Raw genomic sequence first — 15,056 nt, forward strand, 5'->3', positions numbered from 1 at the left:
AGTGTTCTTAATTTACAGAGTCATACAATCATTGCCATAATCAAATTTTAGAACACTGTCATCACCCCAAAAAAGAAATCTTGTGCCCATTATCCTAACTCCCCATCCTAAACCCCCACATCCACACTCCTAGTCTGGTTTCTGTCTCTATAGATCTGCCTATTCTGGCAAAATAAAAATGGAATCATACAATATGTGACTGGCTTCTACTTAGTATAATCTTTTCAAGGTTCATCTATGCTGTAACATGTTATCAATACTTCTTTTTTGTAGCTGAATAATATTCCATTGTGTGGATATACCACATTTTATCTACTCATTAGTTGATGGACATTCAGGTTGTTTCTACTTTTTTTTTCTTTTTGGTTATTACAAATAATGCTGTTATGAACGTTGGTTTGTAAGCTTTTGTATGAACATAGGTTTTCATTTCTCTTGGGTAGATACCTGGGAGTGGAATTGCTGGGTCATATAGAAACTCTATGTGTACCTTTGAGGAACTGCCAAACTGCTTTTCCAAGTGCACCATTTTATATTCCTACCAGCAGTGTATGAGGGCTCCAATTTCTCCACATCCTGGCCAACACTTGTCTGTCATTTTGATTATAGCTAACCTAGTGAATGTTAAGTGGTATCTCATTGAGGTTTTAATTTGCATTTCCCTGATGACTAATTGAGTACCAAGATAAAAAAATTTTTTTTATTGTCACTGGAAGGACACTCCAATCTAGTGACAGTGGTTGCCTCTGGGAAGAAGAAATTGGAGACTAAGATCTCAGTGGGAAAAAGGCTTCCTTCTCACCGTGTAACCTTTATGTACTGTTTGGAATTTTCATCATGTTCATCTATTAACTTAAAAAAAAATTCAGGCCTTCCTTAGGGGGCTGCAATCCATGAAAAGACATCGTGGTGCACCCATAAGTCCCTGGAATTCATACACAGCCTTGTGTATGTATGTATTTACACCTTGCTGAGCAGAGACGGCCTATAGCTTTCATCACATTCTCAAAGGGGTTCACTGACTTCTCCAAAAATATATGAAGCCCTAGTCTGGAAATTCAAGTATGTCTGGATAAACGGTACCCTACTGGTGTTAGCCCTCTATTGCTCAAGTAACCCTGGAACCACCGTGCTTCTAATTGTAAGGTGTTCACCACATGCCAGGTCCTGTTTGGAGCACAGGATGCACACTCTCGTTGGATCCTCACAGCCACCAGAGATTAAGACACAGCTATGTGTACAGATCACTGCCCACCTGGGCTGGAGCTTGGTTCAGCTATTTCATACATCAAGCCAGAGCTGTCCTTGCTGGGGGAGCTGCTAAATGCTTTCACCAGGCAGGACCTGCCCCTGACAACAACCCTATGAGACAGGTACTTATTATTCTTCCAATTTGTATAGTGAGGAAACAAAGGCTCTGAGTAACTCCCTAACTCAGCCCAAGATCACAAGATTTTAACAGACAACAGTCAGAGCTGGCCCTAGCTCTTGGCCACCCCAATATTTCCCTTTCATGGATGGGGAACATCTTCTCTAAACAAATTCATCTGGACCAAAAATTAATTACAAGGTACTTGTTGACTTTACAAACATATTTTTATTTTACAAAAAACAAAAGAAAAAACACTATAGAATTATTTTAAATATCACATTTCTTCCAGTGAATTTTAAATAGCAAGTTTCACAAAAAGATTTGCAACATGACTTTTCAGAAATATACCCACTGCATAAACATTAAGTACATGGCAGAAATATACATGTAATGCCTTTTATTTATTTTACAAAACAGGAAAAGTGCATTTTCCAAGTACTTCTGTAAGCACTGCCTCACCTGTTCCTCCCAACAGCCCAGGGAGGGAGAATCAGCAGGTGTTATTTTTACTTACAAGGAAACTGAGATCCCAGACATTAAATGATTGACTTAATTAGCAGCAGAACCAGACATGAAACATGTTCTCCTGATTTTTCATCCAGCCATAAATAACACATTCTCAAGATAAAAGCTCCATTAAAAAATACTAGCATTAGTGGGATGGGAGGATACAGGTGCTGAGCAGGCACTTAATAAATATCTGCAGGTGCAAGATTTCCAACAGGGGAAGTGGAGAGCCCACAGAGCCCTTTGCCAGGTGTCTGGCATTTGCAAAACTTGAGACCTGAAGAGGTGACTCAAGAACTGCACTGGGACTCAAGCTGAAAATCTTTCAGAATGAGGAAGTTTGCAGGCAGCTGGCAGCAAATATGACCCAGAGATCTTAATTTTGGGAAATGCCATTGGCGTTGCAGAATGCTCCGTCAGTTATCAGAGTACAAGGCCAAGAGCTGACAGGGTAACCGTATCTGCTGGGGTGGATATTGTCACACACTCCCCAGAACCATAACGTCACCCACATCCTAGGCCTATGAACTAGTTGCTGCTTCAGTTTCCTCTGATACCTGGCTCTGACCAACAAACCCCAGAAAGGAAGAGGACTTCCTGGATTTTTGTGTCTCTAAAAGCTGAGGTCCCTTCTCCCCTAACTCACTGTGGGGAAATGAAAGTTTCCCTCCCTCCCAGGAAAACTGACATTCGGTTGTGTCCTTCCTGCCAGATCTTGGCTTCTGCCGCAGACCTTTTTCTTGATCCCATGTTCCTCTTTCCAATTGAGGACTTGGGTCCTCAGCTGTGTTCCACCCATCAGAGGGCAAAAAGCTCCGAACTGTCCAGTTTCTCCTCTTTGTAGAGCAGAATATTCTCCATCAGTTTCCTTTTGGCCTCATTGATCTCAATTTCCCACGAAGTCTCTGTAGCTGATGTTCAACAGGAAGTAAAAAAGAGCAACTTGAACAAAAGTTACTATTATTGTAAGTCTTAGACTCACTTAAATCAGGTTTCTGAATCAGGCCAAGTGTAATGAGTGTTTTCATCTCTTCTGCCTTTGCAGGGAAGCCCCGCAGCCTGCTCCCATGCTGCTCCCATGCTCCTCCCATGGTGGAGTGAACAGACTCACAGCCTCTCTCCCCCCCCCTGTCCTCCCCATGGAAGGAGGAGCAGTCAAAGCCTGGGACATTTATCGAACCAATGCGTACTAGGGGACAGGAACACGTCACTGAAAAGGCCTTCCTTTCTGAGAAATGTATAATTAGGTAAAAAAAAAAAAAAATGGAGAAGGCCTTCCTAATTTTTAAGAAGGAAATCTGGTGTATTTGCAACTGAGTGGCAGAAATGAAAGGTATCTTTAGGAGTGGCTGGCAAGGGCAGGGTTTGTGTTGTGAAGTGAGGATGGAAGAGTGGGCAGGGACAGACCACACAGGGCCCTGCTGGTCCCAGGAAGGCTCTGACTTGGTCCCTAAGTGCAATGGGGACTTTAAACAAGGGGTGACATGCATTATGTTTTTGAAAGCCACTCCAGCTGGCTCCTGGAGAAAGAACTGGTGAGGGAGGGGCCAGAGCGGATGGAGGAGGCAGGGAGGCCGTGCAGTCATCCCAGCAAGAGGACAGGAGCTCAGACAAGGGGGCAATGCAGAGAGGTAGATGGAGGTGAGAGAGATTTGGGAGGCAAATGGATGGGACTGGGTGAGTGACTGGACATGGGGGGCAGGGAGGAGAGGGAGGTGTCATGGACAACTCCCAGGTTTTTCTTTGTGCAATTAGCTGGTTGGTGAGTGGCTGAATAACCAAATGACAGTGAATGAGGCTGACGGAAAGAATAACGGATGGGCTGAAGTTAGGGACACACACATGGGCATGGGGAAGCACTCTGGCCTCCATGGCTTACCATCCTGGGGAGGCTCTGCGCCGGCAGAGGGCACACAGGGGTCGGCCTGCAGCCTTCCTTCCCCACGTCCTGTGGGGAGAAACGAGGCGGCAGCCCCTGCCCAGGGTGCCACCCTCACAGAGGAAGAGGCATCAAGGCTGGAATTGTCAACGTCGTCTGTTTCCTCTGGGGTGTTGGAGGAAGAGCTTATGCCCTCAGAAAGCCCATGCCAAGGGTGTGATGTTTCCGGACCTTGGAGCCGCTCTTCCACGGCAGCCACAGAGCCACGCACCTTGGGGAGGAGAGAGACAAGAGTGCCATCAGGAATTCTTCCTGAAATCAAAAATCTAATGCCTGGTCCCCCAGGCTACAGAGGAAAGATAGAGAGAGAGAGACACTGGAGAATCGAATGCTTGTTGCTTTGGAAAAACAGCATCCTTCTACTGAAAAGATCTGAACTTGCTCCCCACCCACCTGGACCATAGATGAGATCACATGACTCTAGATGGGCCAATCATAGTACCCCCATTCCTCTAACCATAATGATTCATCCAGGTTTGGGCACATGACCCAAGCAGGCCAATAGAATCCTTCCCTGGGATTTTTCCACCCAGGGCTTATTGGGGAAAGAACCCCCTTGCCTTTCTAGTGGCAGAACCAGACTCCCCACCATACACAGAAAACCCATTTATAGTAGGGAAAAATAAAGCCTTCACACAGGGTAAAGCAGGGGCAGGCAATGGAGAGAGAGCCACAAACACAGAGACAGATAGCTGTGGCATCGGTGTTTGAGACCCTGAATCTAACTTCCCTGAAACCAGAACAATGCCTGTCCTCTCTACTGTTTGGTTATATGAGCCACTAAATTCATGCATTCATTAATTCACTCATTCATATCCTGCCTCCCTATGTCAGGGTGTGTGTCTATGTCTAAGAGTTTGAGTTCAGTTTCTAACACTCTCAGCCACAAATGCATTAAGTAATATAAATGTTGCTTTTGAAGCCTTTCTGTTTAGGGAGATTAGGAAAAATCAGAGGAAAGGAAGAAATGTTTCTTCTTTACGTGCATGCACGCGCACACATACACACACACAGGACACATATACATACCCTTAATAATAAATCTTATTTCCTCAGTGACTTGCAAAAAATTCAGTGTATAAATGTATATATTTTACACACAATGCATGAGTTTTGTTTTGTTTTGCTTTTCTGAGGGTCTCACTCTGTCACCTGGGCTACAGTACAGAGGCGTGATCATAGCTCACTGCCTCAGTCCCCTGAGTAGATGGCACATGCCACCACATCTGGCTAATATTTTTCTTTTTGTAGAGATGGGGTCTTGTTCCATTGCTCAGTCTGGTCTCAAACTCCTGGCCTCAAGCAATCCTCCCACCTAAGCCTCCTAAAGTACTGGGATTATAAGTGTGAGCCACCACTCCCAGGCCAACAATGAGTTTTTATAGATTAAAAAATTAAAAGATCAGAGAGGTTAAGTTCCCTGCCTAAAGCCACCCAGCCAGTGAGTGGCAGAGCTGACCACTGACCCAGGCCTGCTTTTCTTCCAGTCCAGGACCCAGCTGGCCTCTCATCTTCCTAGCCTGGTTGTGATGTTCTGGGGGCAAAGACCATTTCTTATCCCTCGTTGTATACCTAAAGTGTCCTACCCCTTCATTCTATATGGCAAATGTCTCCTGATCCTTCAAGGCCCAGTCAAAATGTCAACTCTTGAGATAAATCTTCACAGTAGACATCTAATAAATATTTGTCAATCTAAAGACTATATTCCCTTGTAGCTAGGTGTGGCCATATAACTAGGTTCTGGTCTACATTGTGTAAGGAAATGTGATGTATGCATTTCCAGGTCACACCTTTAAAAGGAAGGGAGTGTGTCCTCCTCTTTCCTTTAACCTTCTTTTAATGGATGGAATGCAGATGTGATGGCCTGAGCTAGTGCAACCATAATTAACCCTGAAATAGAAGTCACATGGTAATGATAGCAGAGCAACAATATAGAGGGAGTCTGGGTCCCCAGTACTGTGGCACCACCACATCAACACCAGACTGCCTACATTCAGACTCTTAAACTAAAGAGAATAAAGTTCTATCTTGTCTAAACCACTGTATTTTGGAGTCTCCTTATTATAGCAGCTTTACCTGTACCTTACCCGATAACACTGAAAAAATAAATGGAATGAATAAAAGGATGAAGGTTTGAATGCAAGAATAAGTGGTTGAGGGAAATCTTTTTAGAATATAAATCTGATTATGTCCTGCCCCTGCTTAAAACCCTTAGTGACTCCCCAAAAATCCTTGACTGTGCCTACAAAGCCCTCTATCACTGGCCTCTCCCTTCCTTACAAAACTCATCACAAGCCATTCTGCCCCACCTGCTTTATGTTCTAGCTACTCTGACCTTCCAGGCCCTGGAACATGGCAGCCTCTCCTCAGCTCAGCCCATTTGCATGAGCTATTCATTCTGCTTGCTTTGCTCTTTGTCTGCTTAAACACCACTTCCTCGGGAAGCTCTGCATGGTAGGGTCCTCATTATACACTATCCTGGCACTCACCACACGGATAATTACTGCACAATGTCCATGAGCTCCAGAAAAGGGAACTGGGTCTGCCTTGTTCACCACTAGATTGATCCCCCAGACCCAGCACATGACTGCAGAATGAACGACTGAACACCATGGCACTCGGGCACTTTGGGGGCACTTGTGCTGGCCCAGGCTTAGAACAATGACTCAGGCCTCCAGCTCCTGCCACATGACAACGCAAGATGGCAGACATGCGGCTGAACTGGGAGTCCAGAGAGCTCTGACAGAAACTCAGTCTGGGGCCTGATCTTCTCTCTGGGACTTCCCTTTCCGATCTGTAAAATGGGAGGCTTGGGGAAGAGCAGTGATTTTTGAAGATTTTTTTCAGCTACCAAACCTTTTCCTCAAATGAAATACTGAGAACCCAATATTTAATTACGAGAGTGAAAGCGGGTCTCTCGTTGGAGTCATAAGTGGGGGCCTGCAGCTCCCCCTCCCCTCTTGCTGCCAACAGCAACTCCTGAGGTCCTCCCAAAAGAGCCCCCCCTCTGCCAGACACCATGGAAAATCACTCAGCTAGATGATCTCTAAGGGCCCTCTCAGGCAGTGGTGATTTTGTCCTTAGCAAGACCTAGCAGTGATCCCCAGATTTATGCTTTTTACCATGGAAACCACCTCTACTTACCATGTCCGTAGGAAAATGTTTCATTCCCTGTGCTGGTTGCTTTCTGGAATGTCTGCGAGTGCATGGGCTGCACATGCTCCCTTTCTCTGGGACCTGGCCGTGTCACTGTCCAGGGATTGAGACCCTAGCATCCAGGTTTATATACCAGACCCACCCCCTCACCTGAGTGGATATGACCCAACTAGGCCAATGAGATTCTCTCCCTGAAAGGTTGGAATTGGGATCCAGAGACTTAGTCTCTCAATGAAGGTCGAACAATAACATGTAAATGGAGGTGGCCAAATGCCCTCACTAAGAGGGTAGAAGAAAAGAGAAAGGGGGCCAAGAGAGAAGAGAAAGAAGCAAGCACATCAGAGAGAGCAGGCCGAGTTCCAGGAGCATCCAAGGGTCTGATCCTATGCCGCCTGCGGCCCAGCAACGCACTTGCACTCAGCTCCCCCTGTTATCCACATGCCACCCCTTTGTGCTGACGTGAGCTCCAGTTATTCTGCAGCTGGCAGACAGATACAGCTCTGGCTTAGGAAATCACGTCTCGGTAAAGGGATGGTCCCTGATAAGGCAGACCCATGTGACCCCTGGGCAGCGAGACCCAGCTGAGCCTAAGGCTCACCTCCGCCAGGCTGGCGTTTCGCCTACGCAGGCAGAGGCAGGCGGCGGTGGCCAAAGCCTCCGCGCAGTCCTGCGGCAGCCGCCCTGCGCCCTTCTCCAGGTACTTCTGGCAGATCTCCTTTGCCATCGCCCTCTCCACACCCGTCTTCCTGGAGCACAGCGAGGTGGGGCTGCTTGGAATTTCATTGAGCAGTAAATCCTTCTGTGGGAAGAAGAGTGGAAATGCCGCAAGTGAGCTGCAGGGGTGTGGGGGCCATCACACGTGCCCCCCCTCCTCCAGGGCTGTCCCACGTGTGCGAAAACTGCTCAGAAAACCAAAAAGATATTTTAAAAATAAATGCAAGGGGCCGGGCATGGTGGCTCAGGCCTGTAATCCTAGCACTCTGGGAGGCCGAGGCGGGAGGATCCCTTGAGCTCAGGAGTTCAAGACCAGCCTGAGAAAGAGTGAGACCCCATCTCTACCAAAAAAATAGAAAGAAATTATCTGGAGAACTAAAAATATATAGAAAAAATTAGCCGGGCATGGTGGCGCATGCCTGTAATCCCAGCTACTCGGGAGGCTGAGGCAGGAGGATCGCTTAAGCCCAGGAGTTTGAGGTTGCTGTGAGTTAGGCTGATGCCACGGCACTCACTCTAGCCCGGGGAACAGACTGAGACTCTGTCTCAAAATAAATAAATAAATAAATAAATAATAAATGCAAGGATCCCAGAAACAAATAAAACACCCAAGAACTGGAGAATCACTAAAGTTCTTACATGCACAGGACATTTCACAGTGTCCTCATACCACAAACCCAGGGGCTTAACTGTTCTAGGCCTTGGTTGCTTCATCAGGAAAATGGGATAACAAAAATGCCTACTCCTAGGACTAAGACAAACATTAAATGAAACAATGCACCTAAAACACAGAGGGTGACACCTGACACAGAATAAACATTCAATAGTCTATTAGTGATAATAAATAATAACAGCAGCAGATAGGCTCTTACTACATGCTGAGCATTTTACACACGCTAATATTTAGATTGGTGCAAAAGTAATTGCGGTTTTAGCATTGTTGAAATTTCCCATTTGATATTGGAATACATTCTTTTTTTTTCTTGAGACAGAGTCTCTCTCTGTCACCTGGGCTAGAGTGCTGTGGCATCAGCCTAGCTCACAGCAACCTCAAACTCCTGGGCTCAAACGATCCTCCTGCCTCAGCCTCCTGAGTAGCTGGGACTACAGGCACGTGCTGCCACACCTGGCTAACTTTTTCTATTTTTAGTACAAATGGGGTCTCGCTCTCGGTCAGGCTGGTTTCACACTCCTGAGCTCAAGCGATCCTCCTGCCTTGGCCTACCAGAGTGCTAGGATTACAGGCGTGAGCCACCATGCCTGGCCTGGAATACATTCTTAAATAGATGTGGTTATGTTATACATCATTTTAATGCACATTTCTCACTTTATGTTTTTTCGCTAATGACTTATTACCTGCTGTTTATTGTATATTTATTTTACACTATGGAAATGATGTTAGACAAAAAGCAAATTCAAGTAATTTTCTTATTCCAGTTCAAAATGGGTCATAAAGCAGCGGAGACAACTCGCAACATCAATAACGCGTTTTACCCCAGAACTGCTAAGGAACGTACAGTGCAGTGGGGGTTCAAGAAGTTTTGGAAAGGAGACGAGAGCCTTGAAGATGAGAAGCACAGTGACTGGCCATCGGAAGTTGACAACGACCAATTGAGAGCAATCCTCAAAGCTGATCCTCTCACAACTACATGAGAAGTTGCTGAAGAACTCAACGTCAACAATTCTACGTTCGTTCGGCATTTGGAGCAAATTGGACAGTTGAAAAGGTTCGACAAGTGGGTGCCTCATGAGCTGACTGACAATAAAAAAAATCGTTGTTTTCAAGTGTCGTTTTCTCTTCTTGTACGCAACAGTGACGGACCGTTTCTCGGTCATATTGTGACGTGCGATGAAAAGTGGATTTTATACAATAACCAGCAATGACCAACCAGCTCCGTGGTTGGACCGAGAAGAAGCTCCAAACACTTCCCAGAGCCAAACTTCCACCAAAAGAAGGTCATGGTCACTGTGTGGTGGTCTGCTGCTGGTCTCGTCCACTGCAGCTCTCTGAATTCCAGCGAAACCATTGCACCTGAGAAGCCTGCTCAGCAAATCGATGAGATGCACCGAAAACTGCAACACCTGCAGCCAGCATCCATCACCAGAAAGGGCTCATTTCTTCTCCATGACAACGCAGGTCGCACAACCAACACTTAAAAGTTGAATAAATTGGGCTATGAAGTTTTGACCTCATCCACCATATTTAACTGACCTCTCACCACCCAACTACCACTTCTTTAAGCATCGCGACAACCTTTTGCAGGGAAAACGCTTCCACAACCAGCAGGATGCAGAAAATGCTTTCCAAGAGTTCGCTGAATGTGAAGCACAGATTTTTATGCTACAGGAATAAACAAACTTATTTTTTATTTCTTGTTGGCAAAAATGTGTCGATTGTAATGGTTCCCATTTTGATTAATAAAGATGTGTTTGAGCCTAGTTATAATGATTTCAAATTCACGGTCCAAAACCACAATTACTTTTACACCAACCTAATAATCTACTTTTATTAACAATTATGTAGACAATCTCTTATGATATTAGCATTTTCAAATATAGGACTCTGATCCATGTATATATAAAAGGAGAGCCACTATATAAATAATATTACATCTATTTATACTTTCTATACATTTTATGTTTATATATTACATATTTTATATTTTACATTACATAAAATGCAAGAATCTGAATTATGCATACAACTGAAGATATGCTATATAAATAATTATATTTCCATACAAATATGTAGGCATATTTAGTTAGGATAAAATATACTATGTTATGTATTTCATGTGTAATATGGTATATATTTATATATTCGCATACATAAATGTTATAAAAATATTGTATTAAGTACCTATGTTGATTAAATATAGTTGGACTGGTTTCCAATCCTGAGGGACTTCGCTGGAGAGTGTGGTGCCCACCATGCACTCTGCCATCACTTAGGCTTTGTCAAGGCCACCACAGTGGGCAGGAGGGCTGGCTCTTCCTCATGGCTGTGATGTGTATCACTGGAGCTGGCCTTCATGCTACTCAAATTCTTGTGTACTTCTTTCCTGGAAAACTTGATATACAGGCCAGTCTCATCAGATTTTCCATGTCCGGGTGGTGGCAGCAGTATTTGTCCACTTCCACAGGGTGTCCAACCTTCAAGAATTACATAATGGCCTAGAAGGTGGCTGTACTGATGACTCCTTTCTCCGAGCCTTCTCCCCTGAGGGGTGGAGGAAGAACTTCCCAAGTGCTTTTAAAAATAACTTCTTTGCCGAAGTGAGAGGAATCATCTGAGTTGTCTGTTTCTAGAAGAAACTTCTTAGAGCACTCAGTACCAGCCAAGGCTTCAGTCCACTTTCATACCCACTGGGCAACAGACTTTCCGTCTTCATCCCCCTGGCTGGGGAGGGTGGGGATGGCCAAACTTAGCCATCCCTCTTCTCAGCAAACCCCCGCTCAACAAGGCAACGCCCGGCACCTCACAGAGGCAGTACTTTGAAGCTTGCGTTGAGATTGTACCCCCTCCTCCAACCATTTTGGGAAAAAATTACAGACTGGGACTCTTCAGAAATACTTTCTTTCTTTCTTTTTTTTCCTGTAAGAAAATTTCCCTCCTTTACCCCATCCTTATTTTGTAACCTGGTTGATAAGAGACCATCCATTTTGGTAGCACACTTTTGAAAATAATTATAACCTGGTCCCATCTTTCTAGGGCCTGGATCTGCTTATACAGCAGGAAAAATAAAGCCACCGGCTAATCGTGGAAGTATGTCCAAGCTTTAAATAACTTGAATTTAAAATTTTTTTTCTTGGCACTAAAATGTAAAATTAAAATGGGGAAAGGTATTTAATATTTAATATTAAGCTTTAAAACAAAATTTATAATACAAAGACTATAATGACAATAAAAGAAAGTTCAGAAGATATGTGGCATTTTTAAAAAGAGAGAGAGAGATGCTGAGAATACATAGCAGGAGGATGTCAGCAACTTCACCTGAACCCCCTGATCAATCGTAGCATTGAAAGCAGGACAACAGGCCACATGCCCCATGTCCCGATGGAACAGGAAGCACACAGCGCCTCAAGAAAGTGATCCTGACAAAAGCATTGACCATGAACCTAAGCAAGCCTCCAGAGCTAACTGCCAGGACACAGAAAACATGAGGAATAGAGAAACAAGTGAAGGATACGACAAGGATGTAATCAGCAAGACTCAGAATATGACACAGTCTATATAGGACAAATGATCCACTTTATGCAAAAATGCAATGACATCCAGAAAGAAAAAGGCAGCAGAGGGAGAAGCTGTGAAAGAACAAGAGAGGCTTAAGAAACATAACCAAAGTAATATGTGTACCGCCCGTGGATCTGGTTTCAAACAAACCACCTTTAAATGGGGCATAGTGGCTCATGCCTGTAATTCCAGCACTTTGGGAGGCCGAGGCAGGAGCATCGCTTGAGGCCAGGAGTTCAAGGCAAGCCTGGGCAACATATAGAGACCCCATCTCTACAAAAATTTTCCTAAAAACTAGCCAGGCATGGTGGCGCACACCTGTAGTCTCAGCTACTCGGGAGGCTGAGGCAGGAGGACTGCTTAAGCCCAGGAGTTCAAGGTTACAGTGAGCTAGGATGACACCACTGCACACCAGCCTGGGCAACAGAGCAAGACCCTGTCTCTAAAAGGGAAAAACCCACCTTTAAAAGCAACTTTTGGGCCAGGCGCGGTGGCTCACGCCTGTAATCCCAGCATTCTGGGAGGCCGAGGCGGGCAGATCCGTTTGAGCTCAGGAGTTCGAGACCAGCCTGAGCAAGAGTGAGACCCCGTCTCTACTAAAAAAATAGAAAGAAATGATCTGGACAACTGAAAATATATAGAAAAAATTAGCCGAGCATGGTGGCGCATGCCTGTAGTCCCAGCTACTCGGGAGGCTGAGGCAGGAGGATAGCTTGAGCCCAGGAGTTTGAGGTTGCTCTGAGCTAGGCTGACGCCACAGCACTCTAGCCTGGGCAAAACAGCAAGACTCTATCTCAAAAAAAGAAAAAAGAAAAGCAACTTTTGATATAATTTGGGAAATATAAATATGGAATGAGTATTAAATGATATGAAGGAATTAATAACTATATTTTATGAATAAAGATATTATATTTGGAATTTGCTTTAAAATACACAAACACAAGTTTTTTGGGGTGCTTAAAAAGAAATAAGAAAGCACAATGTAAAAAAGTGATGGGATAAACATCTGAGGAGTCTTTAAATTCTTCTGTTTACTTTTGTGTGTGTTTGAAATTGTCCATGAAAAAAAGGTATTTGAAGAAGTAGTCATCCTAGAGGGGGCAGGCATGGAATCTCCACCCTGTGCTGTTGGGTTGTCTAAGCCAGAGTATGCAGTGCTTGAATTTCAATGTTAATTAAATAGGAATTATTGTTACAATTTTTATATAGTAATACTTTTTTTTTTATATATTTCAGAGACTGGGCCTCACTCTGTTGCCCAGGTGTGATCATGGCTCTCTAGAACCTCAAACTCTGGGGCTCAAGCAATCTTCCTGCCTCAGTCAGCCTCCCAAGCGGCTGGGACTACAGGTACATGCCACCAAGACAGGCTATTTTTTCTTTTCTTTTTTTTTTTTTTGAGATGGGGTCTCGATGTGTTTCCCAGGCTGGTCTCAAACTCCTGAGCTCAAGCAATCCTCCTTCCTCGGCCTCCCAAAGTGCTGGGATTACAGGCGTGAGCCACGATACCTGGCCAGAAATCCTGTCTAGATTGTGGTGGGGATTACACAACTGTATATACTTGTCAAGACTCATGCTATTTTGTACACCTCAGAAGTGGGAGTTATGCATTTCAACAGAAATGAAAGCATATGTCAAACAGAGACGCACGCACAGAGGCATCTGGCAGCTTTATTTGTAATGGTCAAAACCCAGAAACACCCCAAATGCCCAACAGCAGGGGAACAGACAAACCGCAGCACATCCACACAGTGTAACACCACTCAGCAACGACAGAGATGAACCACTGCCGCACACAAAGAGCGCGGATGAATCTTAGAACATATAACTAAGTGGAAGAAGACAGACAGACAAGAGCACATAGGTATGGTTTCATTTCTGTGACACTCCAGAAAATGTAAGCTTTTGTATGGTGGCAGAAAGCAGACCAAAGCCTAGGGGTGGCCGGGGCAGGAGGGTAGAGAGCTAATTTCTGGGGACAGTGAATCTAGATGCTCCTGTTCCTTATTTATTTATTTATTTTAAGAGATGGGGTCTTGCTCTGTCGCCCAGGCTGGAGTGCAGTGGTGTGATCATAGCTCACTGTAACCTTACCTTACAGTCCTGGACTCAAGTGATCTTCCCGCCTCAGCCTCCCAAATAGCTGGGACTACAGGCATGAGCCACTGCACCCAGTAGGTTCATTATTTTGCTTTGGTGATGGTTTCATAGATATAGATATATATATATATACATACACATGTGGAAAAATTTATCATATTATATATTTATCCTCATTATTTATAAATAAAGTTATTTATAAATAACTTCATGGTATGTATAATTGCACTGTAATTTCTACAACCACTTCACCCTTGATAGATATTGCATTTGTCTGCGGTGCTTTACTATTATAAATAATGCTACACCAAACATCCTCGTCCACCTGTCTTTCCTCACTTGTGTGCACGTTTCTCTAGTGTACAAATGAAATTGCTGCATCAAAGGGCACACACATTTTTCATTTTGATGGAAACCACCAAATGCCCTCAGGAAACACTGTGGCAACTAACCCTTTCCCAAGCCTGGGGAGGGGTCTGCTTCCTCCCACCCCAAAGAGGAAGTGTCAGCAAGCTTTCCTCTCTGACTCAAGATTACCCAACAGGCTGCACATACCACAACAGGACATGATAAAAGATCATATTTGAGTCTAGAGGAAGAGAAAGAAATTAGGTTTTTTAAAAAATCTTTCATGTTTTTAGAAATCATTAACAAAAAAACCTTCTAGAAAATTCTATATCAGTGCCTCAAAAGCTTCCTTTTCCTATAACATTCGTCCAGGAAGCCCCAGAGGACTGCAAGGGAATGCTCCCTGAGGAAACAGTCAGGAGAGGAGAAACCACCCCAAACGGCCCACATTGAAGCTGCCCAAACCAACCCGACCTCTTCGAAGTATATGGCGAAGCATATGGCGTTGGGTGCCCAGCAAGGGCAGAGCCCAGACTTCAGCAAAGGGACAAGGCACAGCCTTCTGAGTCTAGGGAGAAGACGTCAGGCTCCCTACCCCAGAGCACAGGGGATGCTTTTCAGACCCAGGCACAAAAAAGTCTGGCTATTCCAATGGCCTCAACATTGGGAAAAGTACCCCCTCTCAA

General features: G+C 44.6%; 1 protein-coding gene across 2 annotated transcripts in view; it reads right to left on the minus strand.

Moving 5' to 3' along the window:
• Nucleotides 1-1,580: 1,580 nt before the first annotated feature.
• IRAK2 (interleukin 1 receptor associated kinase 2) overlaps nt 1,581-15,056 on the minus strand; it is a 62,117-nt gene continuing 48,641 nt past the window's right edge. The window contains exons 11-13 of one of the 2 annotated variants that reach the window (XM_045529734.1): nt 7,573-7,773; nt 3,759-4,029; nt 1,581-2,790 (exon numbers count right to left, since the gene is read on the minus strand). In XM_045529734.1, coding sequence (XP_045385690.1) covers nt 2,678-2,790; nt 3,759-4,029; nt 7,573-7,773 — 585 coding nt within the window. In that variant the 3' untranslated portion in view covers nt 1,581-2,677. Of the gene's footprint in view, nt 2,791-2,955; nt 4,030-7,572; nt 7,774-15,056 lie in introns of those variants that run through there. The other variant, XM_045529733.1, reaches the window with a different exon arrangement.

This window comes from Lemur catta, chromosome 18 (genome assembly GCF_020740605.2).
Source record: "Lemur catta isolate mLemCat1 chromosome 18, mLemCat1.pri, whole genome shotgun sequence".
NCBI lineage: Eukaryota > Metazoa > Chordata > Mammalia > Primates > Lemuridae > Lemur > Lemur catta.